General features: G+C 44.7%; 1 protein-coding gene across 2 annotated transcripts in view; it reads left to right on the top strand.

Moving 5' to 3' along the window:
* Nucleotides 1–789: 789 nt before the first annotated feature.
* The window catches only part of LOC125448307 (sonic hedgehog protein-like), a 104,781-nt gene continuing 88,280 nt past the window's right edge, over nt 790–17,290 (top strand). The window contains exon 1 of one of the 2 annotated variants that reach the window (XM_048523540.2): nt 790–1,210. In XM_048523540.2, coding sequence (XP_048379497.1) covers nt 911–1,210 — 300 coding nt within the window. In that variant the 5' untranslated portion in view covers nt 790–910. Of the gene's footprint in view, nt 1,211–5,218; nt 5,468–17,290 lie in introns of those variants that run through there. The other variant, XM_048523541.2, reaches the window with a different exon arrangement.

The raw sequence follows: 17,290 nt of genomic DNA, 5'->3' as shown, positions 1-17,290 counted from the left end.
CAAAACAGAAATGGCTGGGGAAAGCTCTGCAGGTCTGGCAGCGTCTGTGGAGAGAAATCCGAGTTAAACGTTTCAGGTCCGGGGCGGGCGGGGGGCTGGGGGGGGCATTCCTTGTCCATCCTGGGTTCAGTTACCAGGGAGAGGGGTCAAAGTGGTTGAAATAAAGGGGAGATGGTACTTTGGGGGAACTCTGGTGGTGAAGTGGGGTGTTGGGTTTGGGCTGTCAGTGAAGCAGGCGGGGTTTGAGGTGTGTGTGTGTGTGTGTGTGTGGGGGGGGGAGATTGAGTCTTGGCTTGTCCTCTCCCTGTGTGTGTGTGTGTGTGTGTGTGTGTGTGTGTGGGGTGGGGGGGGGATTGAGTCTTGGCTTGTCCTCTCCCTGTGTGTGTGTGTGTGTGGGGGGGGGGGGATTGAGTCTTGGCTTGTCCTCTCCCTGTGTGTGTGTGTGTGTGTGTGTGTGGGGGGGGGGGGGATTGAGTCTTGGCTTGTCCTCTCCCTGTGTGTGTGTGTGTGTGTGTGTGGGGGGGGGGGGGATTGAGTCTTGGCTTGTCCTCTCCCTGTGTGTGTGTGTGTGTGTGTGTGTGTGTGTGGGGGGGGGGGGGATTGAGTCTTGGCTTGTCCTCTCCCTGTGTGTGTGTGTGTGTGTGTGTGTGTGTGGGGGGGGGGGGGGGGGGATTGAGTCTTGGCTTGTCCTCTCCCTGTGTGTGTGTGTGTGTGTGCACACAAGGTGGTGACCAGGCGACAACGCGCTGCCTGACGAGGGACTGCCTCCGGTGGTGGCGCGTCGCTCTTTTTTTAATTTGTGTTCCATGGCTGTGCCAGTGAGGAGAGCGTCTCTATCTCCGGCAGTGCGCGCTAGTCCTCCGGGAGCAGCCGATTTCCAAGCGATCCGCAGCCGGCGAGAGGCGGGGAGATGCAGCCCGGCTCCGAATTAGCTCGCTTCGGGCTGCTGTGCTGCTGTCTCTTGGTACCGGTGCAGAGTTGTGGTCCAGGCCGGGGTTACGGCCGGAGGAGACCGTCCCGTAAGCTCGCCCCTTTGCTGTACAAGCAGTTCATCCCCAATGTGGCTGAGAAGACCCTGGGGGCGAGCGGCAGGACGGAGGGCAAGATCAGCCGCACCTCCGAGAAATTCAAAGAGCTGACTCCCAACTACAACCCTGACATCATCTTCAAAGACGAGGAGGACACAGGAGCTGATCGCCTCATGACCCAGGTAAGGGCGATTCTGCCATTCACCCAGGGCTGGAATTTAACTGGAGATCTCCCCGCTACCCCGCCACCTTCCAGCCCCCGGCCTTTATTATTATTATTTACAACAAAACAGGGCAATTCCTTGCGGGTTGAGCTTATGAGGAAATTGGGGTTCACTCGCCACATCTTCTCGATTCAGCCATTGACCATAGGAACCCATCATGTGTTTAATTCATTATTAACTCTCCCCCATCCCCTGGCTCCCTCTCATTGTCAAGCATTACATTTGTCAGGTCTCGCTTGGAAAGGATCTGATTGACGGGGGGGTGGGGGTTGTCTTTGGGGGGGTTTGTTTTGAGGAACCTTGCTCACGCAAGCCTCCGAGAATATTTGTTCTTCACGAACGCGTTCACTTGGCATTTCATTGAATGAATTATTCAGTCCTTTCGGGAGCTCTCCCCTCCCACCACACACACACACACACACGCACACACCACCCAACCACACACACACACCACCCACACACGCACACACATACACACACACACACACACACACACATTCACCCCACACCCACCCCACACCCACACACGCACACACACACACCCACACACAACCCCCACACACACACACTCTCTCTCTTTCCCACCCACACACACATACACACACACACACACCCACACACACCACCCACACACAACACACCCCACACCCACACACCCCACACCCACACACCCACCCATCCACACACACATTTTGAAGCTCTCACACTGCCCGTCCCGCAACTCCCCCCTTCACATTTCTGTGCCCGCCCCCCATCTCTCCGAACCCCTTCAACATCACTTTAGATATCAAGAAGGAAAGAAAGCAGCGAGTGCTCCGATGTTAGGATCGGAGCCGGAGGCGAGCGTTACCAAATGCATGATTTAAACCATGGATGCTGTGTGCTCCATCGCCGCTTGCCCGCTCCCAGCTCTACACAATGACCACCGAGCCGGGTTTCCAGGCTGGGATGGAGCTTCAGCACAACACCGACACGCTTGAAGGGTCAGTGCGGCTGAGTTGAATATGGGATGGAGACGCTGCTCCCTGCCTTCCCCGCCCCCACTGTCCCTGAGGTGAGCTGGATGCGAGGTGCTCAGCATCCCGACCTTCGGACACTGGGTCGGCATCAGACAGGCCTGCATCCCGTTGCTATGGAGATGGGGGCCGGGAGGAGGCCGCTTCAGGGCCCCTGGACCGCTGGTCATGTTCTCTCCATCTCTCTCTCCGTCTCGAACTGGCCTCGTACCGGATGAATGAGGAAAGATCTACAAATGCCTCAGATTTCATCTATTGTGTGCGGGTGTGTGTGTGTGTGTGTGTGTGTGTGTGCGGGTGTGTGTGTGTGTGTGTGTGTGTGTGTGTGTGTGTGTGTGTGTGTGCGCGCGGGGGGTCGTGTGTGTGTGGGGGGTGTGTGCGCGCGGGGGGTGTGGTGTGTGTGTGTGGGGGTGTGTGTGTGTGTGGGTGTGTGTCTGTGTGTGCGAGCGCGGGGAGTGTGTGTGCACGGTGGGTGGTGTGTGTGTGCGCAGGGGGGTGTGTGTGTGTGTGCGAGCGCGGGGGGTTGTGTGTGCACGGTGGGTGGTGTGCGTGTGCGCGGGGTTGTGGTGTGTGTGTGCGGGGGGTCGTGTGTGTGGGGGGGGTGTGTGTGCACGGTGGGTGGTGTGTGTGTGTGCGGGGGGTGGTGTTTGTGAGTCTGTGCGCGGGGGGGTGGTGTGTGTGCGCGGGGGTGGTGTGTGTGTGTGTTTGTGTGCAGGGGGTGGTGTGTGTGCGCGCGGGGGGGTGGTGTGTGTATGTGCGTGGGTGTGGTGTGTGTGTGTGCAGGGGGTGGTATGTGTGTGTGTGCAAGGGCGTGGTATGTGTGTGTGTGTGGGCAGGGGTGGTATGTGTGTGTGTGCGAGGGGGTGGTGTGTGTGTGTGCGAGGGCGTGGTATGTGTGTGTGTGCGAGGGGGGTGGTATGTGTGTGTGTGTGTGTGGGCAGGGGTGGTATGTGTGTGTGTGCGAGGTGGGTGGTATGTGTGTGTGTGTGCGCAAGGAGGTGGTATGTGTGTGTGTGCGAGGGGGCTGGTATGTGTGTGTGTGCGCAAGGAGGTGGTATGTGTGTGTGTGCGAGGGGGTGGTATCTGTGTGTGTGCGAGGGTGTGGTATGTGTGTGTGAGGGGGGGTGGTATGTGTGTGTGAGTGTGGGCAGGGGCGGTATGTGTGTGTGTGCAAAGGCGTGGTATGTGTGTGTGGGGGGGGTGGTATGTGTGTGTGTGGGCAGGGGTGGTATGTGTGTGTGTGCGAGGGGGTGGTGTGTGTGTGTGTGAGGGTATGGTATGTGTGTGTGTGTGGGGGGTGGTATGTGTGTGTGTGTGGGCAGGGGTGGTATGTGTGTGTGTGCGAGGTGGTGGTATGTGTGTGTGTGCGAGGGGGTGGTATGTGTGTGTGTGCGGGGGGTGGTATGTGTGTGTGTGGGCAGGGGTGGTATGTGTGTGTGCGCGAGGGGGTGGTATGTGTGTGCGAGGGTGTGGTGTGTGTGTGCGGGGGGTGGTATGTGTGTGTGTGGGCAGGGGTGGTATGTGTGTGTGTGTGCGAGGGGGTGGTATGCATGTGTGTGCAGGGGGTGGTATGTGTGTGTGTGTGTGGGCAGGGGTGGTATGTGTGTGTGTGCGAGGGGGTGGTATGTGTGTGTGTGCGAGGGGTGGTATGTGTGTGTGCAGGGGGTGGTATGTGTGTGTGTGGGCAGGGGTGGTATGTGTGTGTGCGAGGGGGTGGTATGTGTGTGTGTGCAGGGGGTGGTATGTGTGTGTGTGCGGGGGGGTGGTGTATGTGTGTGTGGTGGGGTGGTTGTGTGTGTGTTTGGGGGTGGTGTGTGTGTGTGTGTGTGTGTGAGTGATATGTGTGTGTGGGGGGTGTGTGGTGTGTCTGCGTGTGTACGGGGCATGGTGTGTGTGTGTGTGCGTGCGTGCGTGCGCGCCGAGGGACGGAGTGTGTGTGTGTGTGTGTGTGTGTGTGTGTGTGTATGTGCAGAGGGGGCGGGGTGTGTGTGCTCTCACACGGGGGGTGGTGCGTGTGGCGTGTGTGTGCGTGTGTGTGTGTGTGTGTGTGTGCACATGTGCGCGCACACGGGGCAGGGGTGTGTGCGCGGGCTGGTGGTGTGTGTGTGTACGTATGTGTGTGTGCAGGAGTTGGTGTGTGTGTGTACGGGGGGGTGGTGTGTGTGTGTGTGTGCACGTGTGTGCGCACGCGGGTGGGTGGTGTGTGTGTGCGCACGCATGTGCATGTGCCAGGGTGGTGGTGTGTGTGTCTGCACGCGTGTGTGCGTGGGGGTTGGTGTGTGTGTGCACGCGGGTGTGTAGTGTGTGTGTGTGCAGGGGGGTGGTGTATGTGTGTGTGTGGGGGGTGGTGTGTGTGAGGGTGGTTGGGGTGTGTGTGTGTTAGTGCGTGCGTGTGGCGGTGGGGTGTGTGTGTGTGCGTGCGCACAGGGGGGTGGGGTGCGTGTGTGTGTGTGTGCGCGGGGGTTGATGTGTGTGTGTGTTTGTGCCTGGGGGGGTGGTGGTGTGTGTGTGTGTGTGTGCATGTGCATGCATGTGTGCGCGGCAGTGTGTGTACAGATTGAGCAGTAACTGAGTGTGTTTGATTGTTAATGTGGCTGTGTGCTCAACTGTTTAATTCTGACTGCGTGTGTGTATATGTGTGTGTGCACGTGTGGCGGGGTGGTGTGTGTGTGTGTTTGTGTCCAGGGGGGGGGGGTGGTGTGTGTATATGTGTGTGTGCGCGCACACGCGGGGTGATGTTGTGTGTGTGTATGTGTGTGTGTGTGCATGTGCGTGCGCACGTAGCGGGGTGGTGTGTGTATGTGCGTGGGGGAGGTGGTGTGTGTGTGTGTGTGTGTGTGTGTGTGTGTGTGTGAGTGTGTGTGTGAGTGTGTGTGTGTGTGTGTGCGGGGTGTGTGTGTGTGTGTGTGTGTGTGTGAGTGTGTGTGTGTGTGTGAGTGTGAGTGTGAGTGTGTGTGTGTGTGTGTGTGGCTTTTACCTGCTCAATTTTCCACATCCTGTCATCTTAAGATGGGCAGAGTGGCGGAAGAAATAGAGAATAGCCGCAGGGACTTGGAGAAGGGACATGACATAGAGGGAGCTAAGAGGGAGAGTCCCCGAATGAAATCTTAGAACAGGAGGCATGGCCCTTCATCAAAACACCAGTCCTTGCCTGATATCTACAATAGTTGCATTATCAGACTCTTCAAAAAAGAACAAGGTAACTTCTAGTTTAGGCAAGTATAATTTGAAGTGATTTTGAATTTAGTAATATCGAGGTTGCTTTACACACAGCACAAGCTGGCTTTTTCGATTGTAAGGATTTGTAAGTATGAAATATTCTGAAACATTACTGGTGAATGTCCTGTGCCCATTCAGAGTGCCACCCCGATCTGTTTTCCTTCGAACAATTGGTCAAACAGGATTCAAAAGGGGGTTTCAATCATTGCAATTGTTCTTGCCAGTGTTCAGTTGAGCAAAGGCTCCATTTGCTAACAACAAATCTTTGGACATTGCAAAAACTCTCGAGTTCCTGTGGATTTTCTCAGAGTGCGCATTTGGCCCCTGCATCTTCAGGCTAATGAAGGGTGGGGTTGGGAGGAGGGCTATCAGAGCAGGTTCTTGTTCATCAGCATGGACCTGAAGCCCGTCCATTGGAATTAGACAGGGGAGGCTGAGAGAGGACACTGCTGGTCAAGTTGTGATGGTATCATGAAGGAACAGCTCTGACACTCAATCTTAGATATGAAGGGAAGAGTGAACCTTCAAAGAGCAGTTTAGAACTGTTTCTCAAGGTGCTATTGGCTTTGTAAAGGATAAGGGAAGAAAGTAGGAAGGGAAATAAATAGATATGCTTTATTTGTACACTGTCAGAGGAAGCTTATCAGTGTTATTCCATTGACAGCAGCTTCATTTCAGATGCTGCTGACCCAACCTGACAAAGCTCTGCTGTTAATCAGGATGGCTCTCTCCCAACTCAGCCTTTCTAGTTGGGCCATTAAATGACCCATCGCGAAGGTACTGATCTTTTTGCTTTCCAAACAACATCAACATGAGGCGCTCACCTGCCATTTCTACAGCCCAGTGTAAAACATCTCTCTTGAACCAAGTGGTAGGCATTTCACAGTAAACTCCAGTTTGATTAGGTAGCTCCACGCTGTTTACAAAGTCATCACACCACCGCTACAACAGGGCTGAATTTGCAGAACCCATTCAAAAATGTGTTTACGGGCTGCAGCAGTTCACAAAGGCAGCTCATCACCACCATCACCTCCTCAAGGACAATCAGGGATGGCCAAGCCAGCCTTGATCCCATGAATACATTCAACAAAAAAGTATTTTTCTTATTCTCATCTTTGAACTTGAAGCTAACAGATAGTTTTTAATTAAAATGTCAATAAAATTATGAAATTATTCCTTCTAGGATCATCCCCGATATAATGACTTTCCACTGCAAATGTATTTTTATGGCATAAACAATAATATTAATCAACTGTTAGTCTTGATAGACATTTCCTTCTCCCCATGATATAAGTGCTTGTAGCTGTCTAAATCAACAACAGTGCAACATAATCATTTCCTTTGACTATAAAAAAAGACCATTATTAAATGGTAAAATCCACATTCACTCTTTTCTTTTCCTAAAACTACTTTGTTATTCTCTCATTCCCCTTGGTTTTCTATTTCTCTCCATTGATTCCAAAGGTAGTAACATGCAGAGCTGTAGTTCAGCAAGCCTTAGTAACCCTCTAGTATTTCCTGCCTGAGATTTCATAGCAAGCATTAGCAGGGCTTTTGATGTGGGCTTGTTTCTGGTCCTATCCAGAATCTACACAGGCATCCCTTGGCAGGTGTTACTGGGCAACACTCATGGATGTAAAGGCTAACTGTAGAGTCTCCCTTGACTGATATCCAAGACTTTATTGTGCAAAATCTAATCTGGAACTGACTTTTATTTATATAGTTAGGTAGCAGAATTTCCACTTTTTGTTCAAAATGATCACGTTGGCAAATGAAGAAGAACTGTTTCCATTGGTAGGAGGGGCGTTAACCAGAGGGACACAGTTTGAAGGTAATCGGTAAAAGAACCAGAGGGTAAAGATTCTCTTTTACTTGGCAATTGGTGATGATTTAGCTTGTGATTGCCTAAAAGGGCAGTGGAAGCAGATTTGCTTCTAACTTTCCAAAGGGAATGATATTGTTGAGAAGGCAACATTGGCAGGGCTTTGGGAATAAAAGCAATGGAATTGGACAGCTCTTTGTACGAGTCAGGACAGGCACAATGGGCCGAGTGGTCTCTTTCTATGCAGTATGGCTTTCTGAATGCATTGCATAATTCACACGGTTGCTACATTTCTTTCCTTTTTGCCAAAATACATGTAACTTACTTGTGCAAAAAAGACATGATACATCTGTCATTGCTGCAAATTAAATGTAACTATTAGGAATTTATGGAATTACAACCATGTTAAAATTCACCTGATGTATGGAAAAGCTGTGTTCGATGTAAAAAGGGCAACAGAAAGAGACAGGATCCTCCCTGAAAGGATGTTGTTTTAACTTTACTGTATTGAAGGGTTAATGATGGGTGAGACTTCCCACTGAAACCCCAACATAAGTTACACAATCAGGACCTGATTTTCAGGAAGTGTATAGCATAACCTTATCACTCATTTAACCTGTGTCATTTATTGTCAGAAACCTGCCTCTTTGCTGTTTTCAGTTTCCTAGTACTGACTTCTTTCTTGAAAGCGGTTTGCATAATTTCAGAATTATGCACTATCTAAATGTCGGGGGAATAGTTTAAATGTCAGTTTTTCACAATTGTCATTGTTCCATTTGCTAACCAGGGAAAGCAAAAGTGGTCAACAAGTTGGGGATACTGTAGCCTGTCGGCTAGGAAAAGATCTGACATGAGCAGGCCCCTAGAGAGCAATAAAGGAGGCAATAGAAAAAAAGAGTATGTTTCTAAAAAAGGCCTTTGCACATTTACTGTAACTGCAAGAAACTGTTGTGAAAGTATCAACAAAGCAGAGTGTTGAGGTTATGCGGAAGTGTAAATATAACACTGATTTTCTCCCTTCACACTGACCTTACCCTTCTTTTTCGGGCCACAAACACTTGCAAACTTCCAGCTCAAAATACTGGAATAAGGTGCAATCCAATGTGCTTTTGTTTTTAACTATAAATTGGACAATTCTTTAATTTTTAAATCTGCTTTGATACTATTATCATAGGATCCATATTGTCTGATGTGCATGTTTCATATGACACCATACACTCTTAGGTTCAGGGAACAGACATAACATTCTGTAAATCAGGTTATTTTCAAAGGGCTAAAGTTTTGTAAGAAGAGAAAAAGTTTAATGAGTTTCTTCTTCATTTTGTTTTGCTTTTGGCAACATGTATAAAAACATGACAAATATTCACAATAATTTGGTTTTCATGATAATCAGGCAAAGTTAGAAGCCACAAAAATCAGGAAAATTTCCCTCTAAGCATGAAGTTGGATAACAGTCTAATTTTCTGTACTATAGACTCAAATTCCTACCTTTGTTAGGAAAGTAAAGCTACAACTGAAGTGGGAAGCCCAATTCCCAGAGTGCAGTGTAGCAGCTTAAAGAATGACCCTCTGTCATCTGGAGTTGAAGTTTACTCTGGCAATAGCGTACCTACAATTCATTTTATATTTTGCTCATTTTAAGTTAATGGAGAAAATGGTTGTCACCCAAAACAAATTTCATCCCCATTATTCCAAAGTGATGTCGTACCAACAGACCCATATACTGCCTAGCCCATGCAATCTAAAAGTCCATGTATAAACCCCTCCATCTCTTCACTTCTAGGCACTAGATAAGCGCAAGTTGTTAGAATGATCAATGATCCAGTTACTGAGAGCTCTCAAAGTACATGCCATCTTTTGAATTGTTTGTCATGGTTAGAATGTAGGACTCAATACCATTGGATGTAGCTGAGGGAAATAGCTTAGGTTCTTTGAAAAGAAAACTAGACGAGTACTTGAGAGAAACGGGAATATAAAAATATGTTGAGAGACTAGATTCTTGTTATGGAAGAAGTTGAAAGGTGAGCTGGCGAGAATGTGCATTTGAGATTACAATTGGATCAGGCAAGTTCTGATCGAATGACAAAAGAGGCTTGTGGGGCTGAATGGCCTACATCTGCTGTCAAATCATTTATACTAAGATGAGTTGGATGGAATGACATTTGCATAGAGTGTAAACAACACACTGCCTAGTTATGTTGAACAGGGGCTGCATATTCTATGCAATTCCTCAGAAGACCATTTCTTTCTTAAAAGCTATTTTTTAAAACTGGAAATTGTGTGAAGTTTCTCACTGGGTTAGAGTCTTATTTGAAACAAGTTAAAATAAGTCAAAGGTATTTCAATTGACTTGTTGTGCTGTTTGTCAGAAATATATTGATTCAATCAATGATTCATCCAAGAGGAGCAAGGAGTTACTTTTTTAACTTGAGTATTCAATTGTAACTGACGTTAGAATAACATTCACTGGAATATTTGAGTGTATAAGATCATTGTTGAAAAGATTAATTGTGAATAGTTTTATTCACTTCTATGGGATGACAGAATGGACATTTTCTTCCTACCTTTTATTTGCTTCTTTCTTCTTCTGCTTTTCAAACAGGTTCAATTGTGAAGGCAAAACATGATATCATTAATCAAATACAAATCATGCAATGATTAGAAGACCATCTGACTATGGCCGTAGATGTACAAAACAGTGTTTCAGTAAAGATTTGAACAGATTGTTCAGATGTGATTTGCATTGTTAGAAATTGGATAAAAGACTTTCTTAAGCAGTCACAATCACAAGTAGGCAAGTGATAAATAATACAACAATAAAACAACTTGCTTTTCTTGGTGGGGGGGGGAATGAGGAAAGATGAGAAAGGTGAGCTTGGAAAAAGCAATGCCCACACTTGACAATAACTTCCTTAAATTACCACTATAAGATTTCCCTTTCTAACCATTGCCATATATGTACTTCTGTGAGGAAGACTGCCAATTTTGGGCAATTTTATGTTGTCACTCATTCCCAAATACTGTGTTCAGATTGTCTAAACCTCTTCCGATTGGGTTCTCAGGGATAGACAGAAGGAATATGCCTCTCTTCCAGGTTAGGCTGGGTGTGAATTTGTGCATAAATGTTATTATCTAACACTCCCAATTCAGAGCTTTGCGCAGCAGATGTGCATGTCGAGAACTTGGCCAGAGAAGCCAGCTTTATGTCTGCAAATGGTAAATTGTAACATTTCTTTCATTTTCTTCAGCTGCCATGCCAACCAGTCTCTGTAAAGCAACTTTAACAATCATCTGCCACATACTGTATTATGCTACTATTGCTGCTATTGTCAAATTGGGATGTGTAATCATTATTTCTGAGACTATTGGCTTATTTGATAAATCAAGCCACACTTTCATGAGTTAAATATATTACAAAGTGATTTAAAGTTTGGAACAGAAACAGTCCTGTGCTAGTGGGAATGATTTCAATTTGGTCAAGGAGATTTGAGCTTAATGTAATCTACTGTAAAAATAGAAAACAGGATTTGTTAAAATTATAAAGGTTTTGTGTTGCACACGTGTAGTACAGGCAGGACTATTCAAGAAGTTAAAAAGTAATTTTTGTAACACTGTAGTTCCTAACAAATTTTTTATAATGCCCTGGGCAATATCCATAATTCTGCTGAAACAGCAGGTAGAGAGCTCAAACTTTCATTTCATAGCAGGAAGCCATTCACAGCATCAACATCCAGCTTCACACACAGGACATATCAGAATGTTACAAAGGACTATGCTGCTGTTGTATACTTCTTCATTACCTACTGTAAAATATACTTTTCCAGTTGGCTGTTTATCACTATATTTGATCACTTTACCAGAAAACTTTATGTTGATGTCAGGAATAGAGTATTTGCTTAGTACATATTCACATATTCCGTTAAATGACAAGACTCCTTATTGCTGAACTGAATCAAACTTTCAAGTAGGAGCAAATTACTGCAGATGCTGGAATCTGTACTGAAAACAACAAATGCTGGAGATCACAGCATCCATGGAAAGAGAACAAGCTAATATTTCGAGTCTAGAGGATTCTTCATCAGAGCTTTCAAGCAGATTCATTTGATATTTGTATTGAAAAAAGTAGCACTGATCAGTAACAAATTCTAAAATAGCATTTGCCATCAATGTATGTTTACAGTGGGCTCCTTCCAAATTTTAATTTGGTTTTGCCAGTCAAGCGTTTGATGTCCCTTAGATTTATTTCTTCTCACAGCAGCAGGTTCAGGAACAGCTTCTTCCCGGCTGTTATTAGGCTTATGAATGAACTCTCTCGCCTCAAATAATGCTGTTCTTGCTAATGTTAATCTCACCTAGCACATGCCCCTGTGCAATGTAACCTGTATGCCTCTGTCTAAATCTACAACCTCTGATCTGTACATCCTTGCTTACAATGATCTGCCTGTACTGCTCGCAAACAAAGCTTTTCACTGTACTCCAGTACACGTGACAATAAATCAACCAATCAATGACCCTCCTCTCCCAGTTGCTTCCAAAATCCATCACCTTGAATTTTTTCTTCCTTCAACTCTGCCTTGATGTGCATTAATCTCTTCTTTTTGCTCCACCCTTGGTGACATTACCTACAGCTATCAGATCCCATGCTCAGGAATTCCTTCAGCCCTTCTGCCTCCTCTACTCATTATAAGACCCTCTATAAAAATACTGAGCTTGCTTGGGCTTGCCCCTCCTATTATCTCCTTCTTTGCTCAGATTACATTTACCGAAGGGTGTTGGGCTATTCTTTTCTACATTTCAAACTTTGTATATCTAAGTTGTTGTTGAGGGGTGTAAAAGGATGTTCATTAACTTGAATAGTTTAAGGAAGTTGAATTTAACAGCGCTACGAAGGATCTCAAATACTTAATGCAGCCAATACAACGCTACAGCACAATAATACTGTGATATTGCCCTGTTGGATGACTTGTGATTGTAATGATACAAGAGGTTGATGGATCAATGTGCTGCACTGTCTAGTGACAGGATGCAGATTCACAACGACTGTTCCCCACACAGTGAATTTCCCCTCAAAGCTGGGTTGCTTAGGGGTGTCATTAAATGAAAGAAAACTTATTGGGAAGGAAAACAAATTTTGAAAATAACTCACATCTGTCTGTGATTCAACCTAACCCTCTCTTAATTTTATGATCTCCCTGGTTTGAGTGTATCAGTATGTAACATGTACACACAAAATTCCTTTGTCTACTATTTTAGTGACAGTGATTTTAAATAGGTCAGCCTCTCTGCTATAATACTGAACAAAGGAATTGTATTTGAATGTGTTAAGCCTTTGTGTGCTAGTATTTGCACAAAAGTAATTTCAAGGTCATAGTCTATAAGAATGATAATCAAATAGATTTTAAGCATTTTTATATTGTGAATCTGATTTTGGGAGAGCAATATTCACATGTCCCTTGTGCACTGCTTTCTCTGCTTGATAGCCTGATTTAGCACTGCTCTCCCTGTAGGCATTTAGAGAACAAGTCTTAAAGAGGAAACAATTCCTGGCTGTACATATGGGATTTCATCGCACTGTACTGCATATAGAAAATGTTTAAAATTACGAAACCTTAATTTAAATACCATGTGCAAACATTTGTTCTTTAAGGCTAAATTATTTTCTATTTGCAAATGGAGTGATAAGATAATTCAGTTTAGTGTCTGTAATGGATAGCAACTGATACAAATCTTTTTTCCCATTAAACATTGCAGTTATTTCACTGCACAAAATGTAAAAAGATTTAGGGAGGCTCAGCCCATAATTTTTAAATTGCAAATGAAATCTGCTTTCACAGAAAGTAAAATGAAGTCTAGTTTTATAACAGGTTAGAACCAGAGATAATTATTGAGGTCATCAACAAGCATCACTTTTACTGATTTTTCAGGAGGGTTATTGGTTGAAGGCAACATCCAATGTGTGAGATCAAGTGGATGATGTGTGAAATGCAGCAAAATGGACATTCTGATCAGTACAAATCTTCCAACGGAAATGGTCATCTTAGTTTGAGAGTAAAGACTTACAACAGTATGAAGATAGGCATGCAGTATGTGGTGTGAATGTGGCTTACAAAGCATTTATCAGTATCACAGTTTTAGTTGTGACTTTTGCATTCATGATAGCGAAAGAACTGACGGTCCTCTTTATGTTGAGAAGCACATAGTTTGGTATTCCAGAACACTTTAAACTTGGGTGATGAATCAGTCAATGACCAAGCCTTTGGTAATGTAGACATGGACTAGATATTTTTTAACATCACTTTGTCTCCACTGGATTTTCACCTGGCCATACCTGAAAGCCAGGGTCCATCATCCTCCATTGCCCTGCAGAGGTCACCATTTTTCATGTATCAGCCTTAACAATGAGCATCAGCAGGCTACTTAATAACAGCTAAGCCCATCACTGTCTTGTGTTTTCACTTTGAGAGTGCATGACAGTCATGTTAGTGGAGGAAACAAGAGGAAAAAGTGAAGGAACTAAGTACCAACCATAAGGGAATACGTATGTAATGGCTTTAAAGGGCTAAGACAAGTGAAATGCAATTCAATCTTGGTAGTTTAATCTTCACAGCCAGGCACTAGTTTGCAGACATTAGCAGTACCAAGAGAGGTCAGCCAATAATAATGACTACTTCTTGAACTTTATTAAGTGCTTTGTCATATCGAAGTGCCTCAAACAATTCATTTTGAAGTGCTAGTGACTGTAGTGCAGGCCCTGCAAATCTAACTCTGCAATGCAGTTGGTACATCAGAGTTTGACTACTTTGTATTCAGGAGTACACTGAACAGTGCTCCTGAGATGCTGCTTGGTCTGCTGTGTTCAGCAAGCTCTACACTTTGTTATGTGGGAGAAGCAAACGTCTGCTAGCAACAGCACTACCTTAAGATAAAAGTGCATTTAAAGTGCAATGAAAGCCAGGATTAAAACATTATTTCTTCTTCCACTTTTGTTTTAATTATTATGCATGTGCCCCAGCTATTTTCTTTCACTTCAGTTTAAGGGGCCTTTGTTCATTTATTTAGAATACAATGGAGTACAAGGCACATTTTGTGATCCTGAGGAGCCAGGTTGTAGGGAATGTTGGTCAGCAGTAGGGCTACAAAGCAGTCTCAATATTCCAATTCACACTCCCACTCAATGCAGTTTTCCTATATTTTCATCCATTCCAAACAGCAGTTACAGTCACCTTTTTTTTGTTTGTGAATTGCATCTGTTTCTCACAATGGTACTTCCCTATACCTTCAGTAACTTTGCCTGACAGAGACCAGCAAAATGGTGCAAACTTGCACGAGTTCTTCTTGAGCAGCTCATAAACTGTTTAATTTTTTTGTGAATTGTCTGGAAATAAACTTGTGCCATGAAGAAACCAGAACTGTACATGAATAGTTATCTGCAAACCAAGGTTTGTCTTGCCTGTGATTTGATCTCCCTTCGTCAGCTGAATGAGAAGCAAGTTGTGGACTGCTAAACACTGCCTCAGAAGCCACTGCAGAGAGATTAGAGAGACCCACCATCACCTGAGAGATGGCATCAAGGTATGAACAAATGAAACCAATTTCTGCTGGCTTTATTATGACATGTAAGCAACATGTAAGGGGTCACAGTTGAAAAAATAAAAGGTCACCCACTTAAGGCAGGGGTGAGGAGATTTTTTTCTCAAAAAGGGGCATGAGTCTTTGCAATTCCTTTCCTCAAAAAGTGGTGGAAGCAGAGTCTTTGAATATTTTTAGGACAGATGCATATAGATTCTCAATTAGCAAGTGGCGGGAAAGGTTATCAGGGGAGACAGGAATGTGGATTAATCAGATCAGTCCTGATCTAACTGAATGGCAGAGCAGGCTTGAGGGGCTGAGTGGCTTATTCCTGTTATTAATTCATATGTTCATATCAGTCTGTTTGCTTTAACTGATTTGTCCATCTATAGTTCTCGGTTTCTCACCTTTCAGAAAATCATTCCAATTTACCTTTCTGAAGCCAAAGTACATGAACTCATACTTACATTGGGATAAATTTTCCATACTTTTTTGTATTCACTTCATCTATCTGTGTCCGGTTGCGCCTTACTTACTGTTCCTTCAAAGTGTGTGTGTGTGTGTGTGTGTGTGTGTGTGTGTGTGTGTGTGTGTGTGTGTGTGTGTGTGTGTGTGTGTGTGTGTGTGTGCGCACCTTGCAGCTTAGAGCATTCAAAATGGACTTGTCTAACCACAGAGATAATGGGAACTGCAGATGCTGGAGATTCCAAGATAATAAAATGTGAGGCTGGATGAACACAGCAGGCCAAGCAGCATCTCAGGAGCACAAAAGCTGACGTTTCGGGCCTAGACCCTTCATCAGAGACTTCATCATCTCTGATGAAGGGTCTAGGCCCGAAACGTCAGCTTTTGTGCTCCTGAGATGCTGCTTGGCCTGCTGTGTTCATCCAGCCTCACATTTTATTATCTTGTCTAACCACAGACATACTTTTTCTCCTCTCTCCACACGCAATAGTGCAGGAAGCAGTGGTCTTTAATGGAGACCAGAGCAGCAACATAGAGCAATAGCAGGCGCTGTTACCACTCTCAATCTCACAACTCAGTTATTAGCTGAAAGTTTTGGGATTTACAGTGAGTGAGGGACATGCTGAAGAACTGGTTTAGAACAGTGTGAGAAAAGGACAGAAGATGTGTAGGTTGATGACAAACCAGCAAGTACAGGGTGAAGGCTCACCTTGGTAGCTGCTACTGTGTGAAGTCCTCAGGCGAGCAAGCTTAGTGTTCCTGCATTCCAACAGAGGCTTATGCAACAATGGACAGTATAGAGTAAGATTAGACTTAGTAAATTTTTTCTCCACAGTTATGCTGGATCAACTGGACTCTTAAAGGCGATAAGCCTTTCTCTGCTAGCTTAATATAAGTACTGCTTCTATTTTCTTTTCTCCGCCTCTTGGTTGCACAAAGCCTCCCTGTATCGGCATTGATGCTCTTTTTCTTGCCTTGTTGATGCTCAGTCTCGTGCTTATGCTGTTCTTCTGCAGACTCCAATTAAAGCACTTTTAATTATTAGATATGGTCGCTATTCTTTATCCTCTGTAGTCAGATGAGCCAATTCTAACCCTAAGATCACATCTTTCTCAGCTCTAACAATATATCTTATTTCCTTTTCATAATTAGCTTTCATTTTCATCTTTGAACACCTTGTTTCATCTGCACTTGACCACTGATTGTTACAAGTTGGGCTCCTCCAAGACTTGTATTCATGCTCTCAGAAACAAAGCAGTTTCATGAATTCTGTACCTTTTTTGCACGTGCAGTCTGGAAAGATGTGCTACCCAATTGTTGCAAGAGCCAGGAAAAAGGCATGCTGAGGAACAGTATATTGGGGCTAAATAAAAATAAACTAGGTTTATTACAAACTGTAAATTTATAATAAAAAGCAATATAATATAATAAAAAATCAGATATAACAAAAATAAAGTACTGATATGTAAACTGATAAATTGAAACCAAAAAAAAACTAAAGATTACTGTGTCAGAATATTTTATTCAGCCTACTTTAACTAGATCTTGGATGAACATATCCTGAAGCTGCATTTCTTTTGTGTTGAGCTGGACCAGTGCTATGTAACTCCAGTCAACTTAAATGAATTAAGACATACCAAAAATACGCCTGTTCCAGCCATCTTCCAATGTTTTAGATCAATCAAGAACTTTCACACTAGGCAGCTGTCTTCGAGGGAATTCCAAATATGTTTTCAACAACCTAGTAATCAACATTAAAAATATTTCTGTTATCCACATGGATAACAAGTGCTCACGGCTCGATGTTTACCTGTTCAAAATGACACAGAGGTTTTTGGAACTTCATCTCACCTTTAAAGCCTGTATTGATTGCCAGATAGTTTACCTCTGTCCTTATCCAGCCCTGCATATTTATTTCACATACAGCTTTCAATGCAAGGTCAAAGG

The sequence above is a fragment of the Stegostoma tigrinum genome, chromosome X (genome assembly GCF_030684315.1).
Source record: "Stegostoma tigrinum isolate sSteTig4 chromosome X, sSteTig4.hap1, whole genome shotgun sequence".
Classification (NCBI taxonomy): domain Eukaryota; kingdom Metazoa; phylum Chordata; class Chondrichthyes; order Orectolobiformes; family Stegostomatidae; genus Stegostoma; species Stegostoma tigrinum.
Note: the sequence above shows the minus strand (reverse complement) of the source record. Positions and strands in the feature narration are given on the sequence as shown.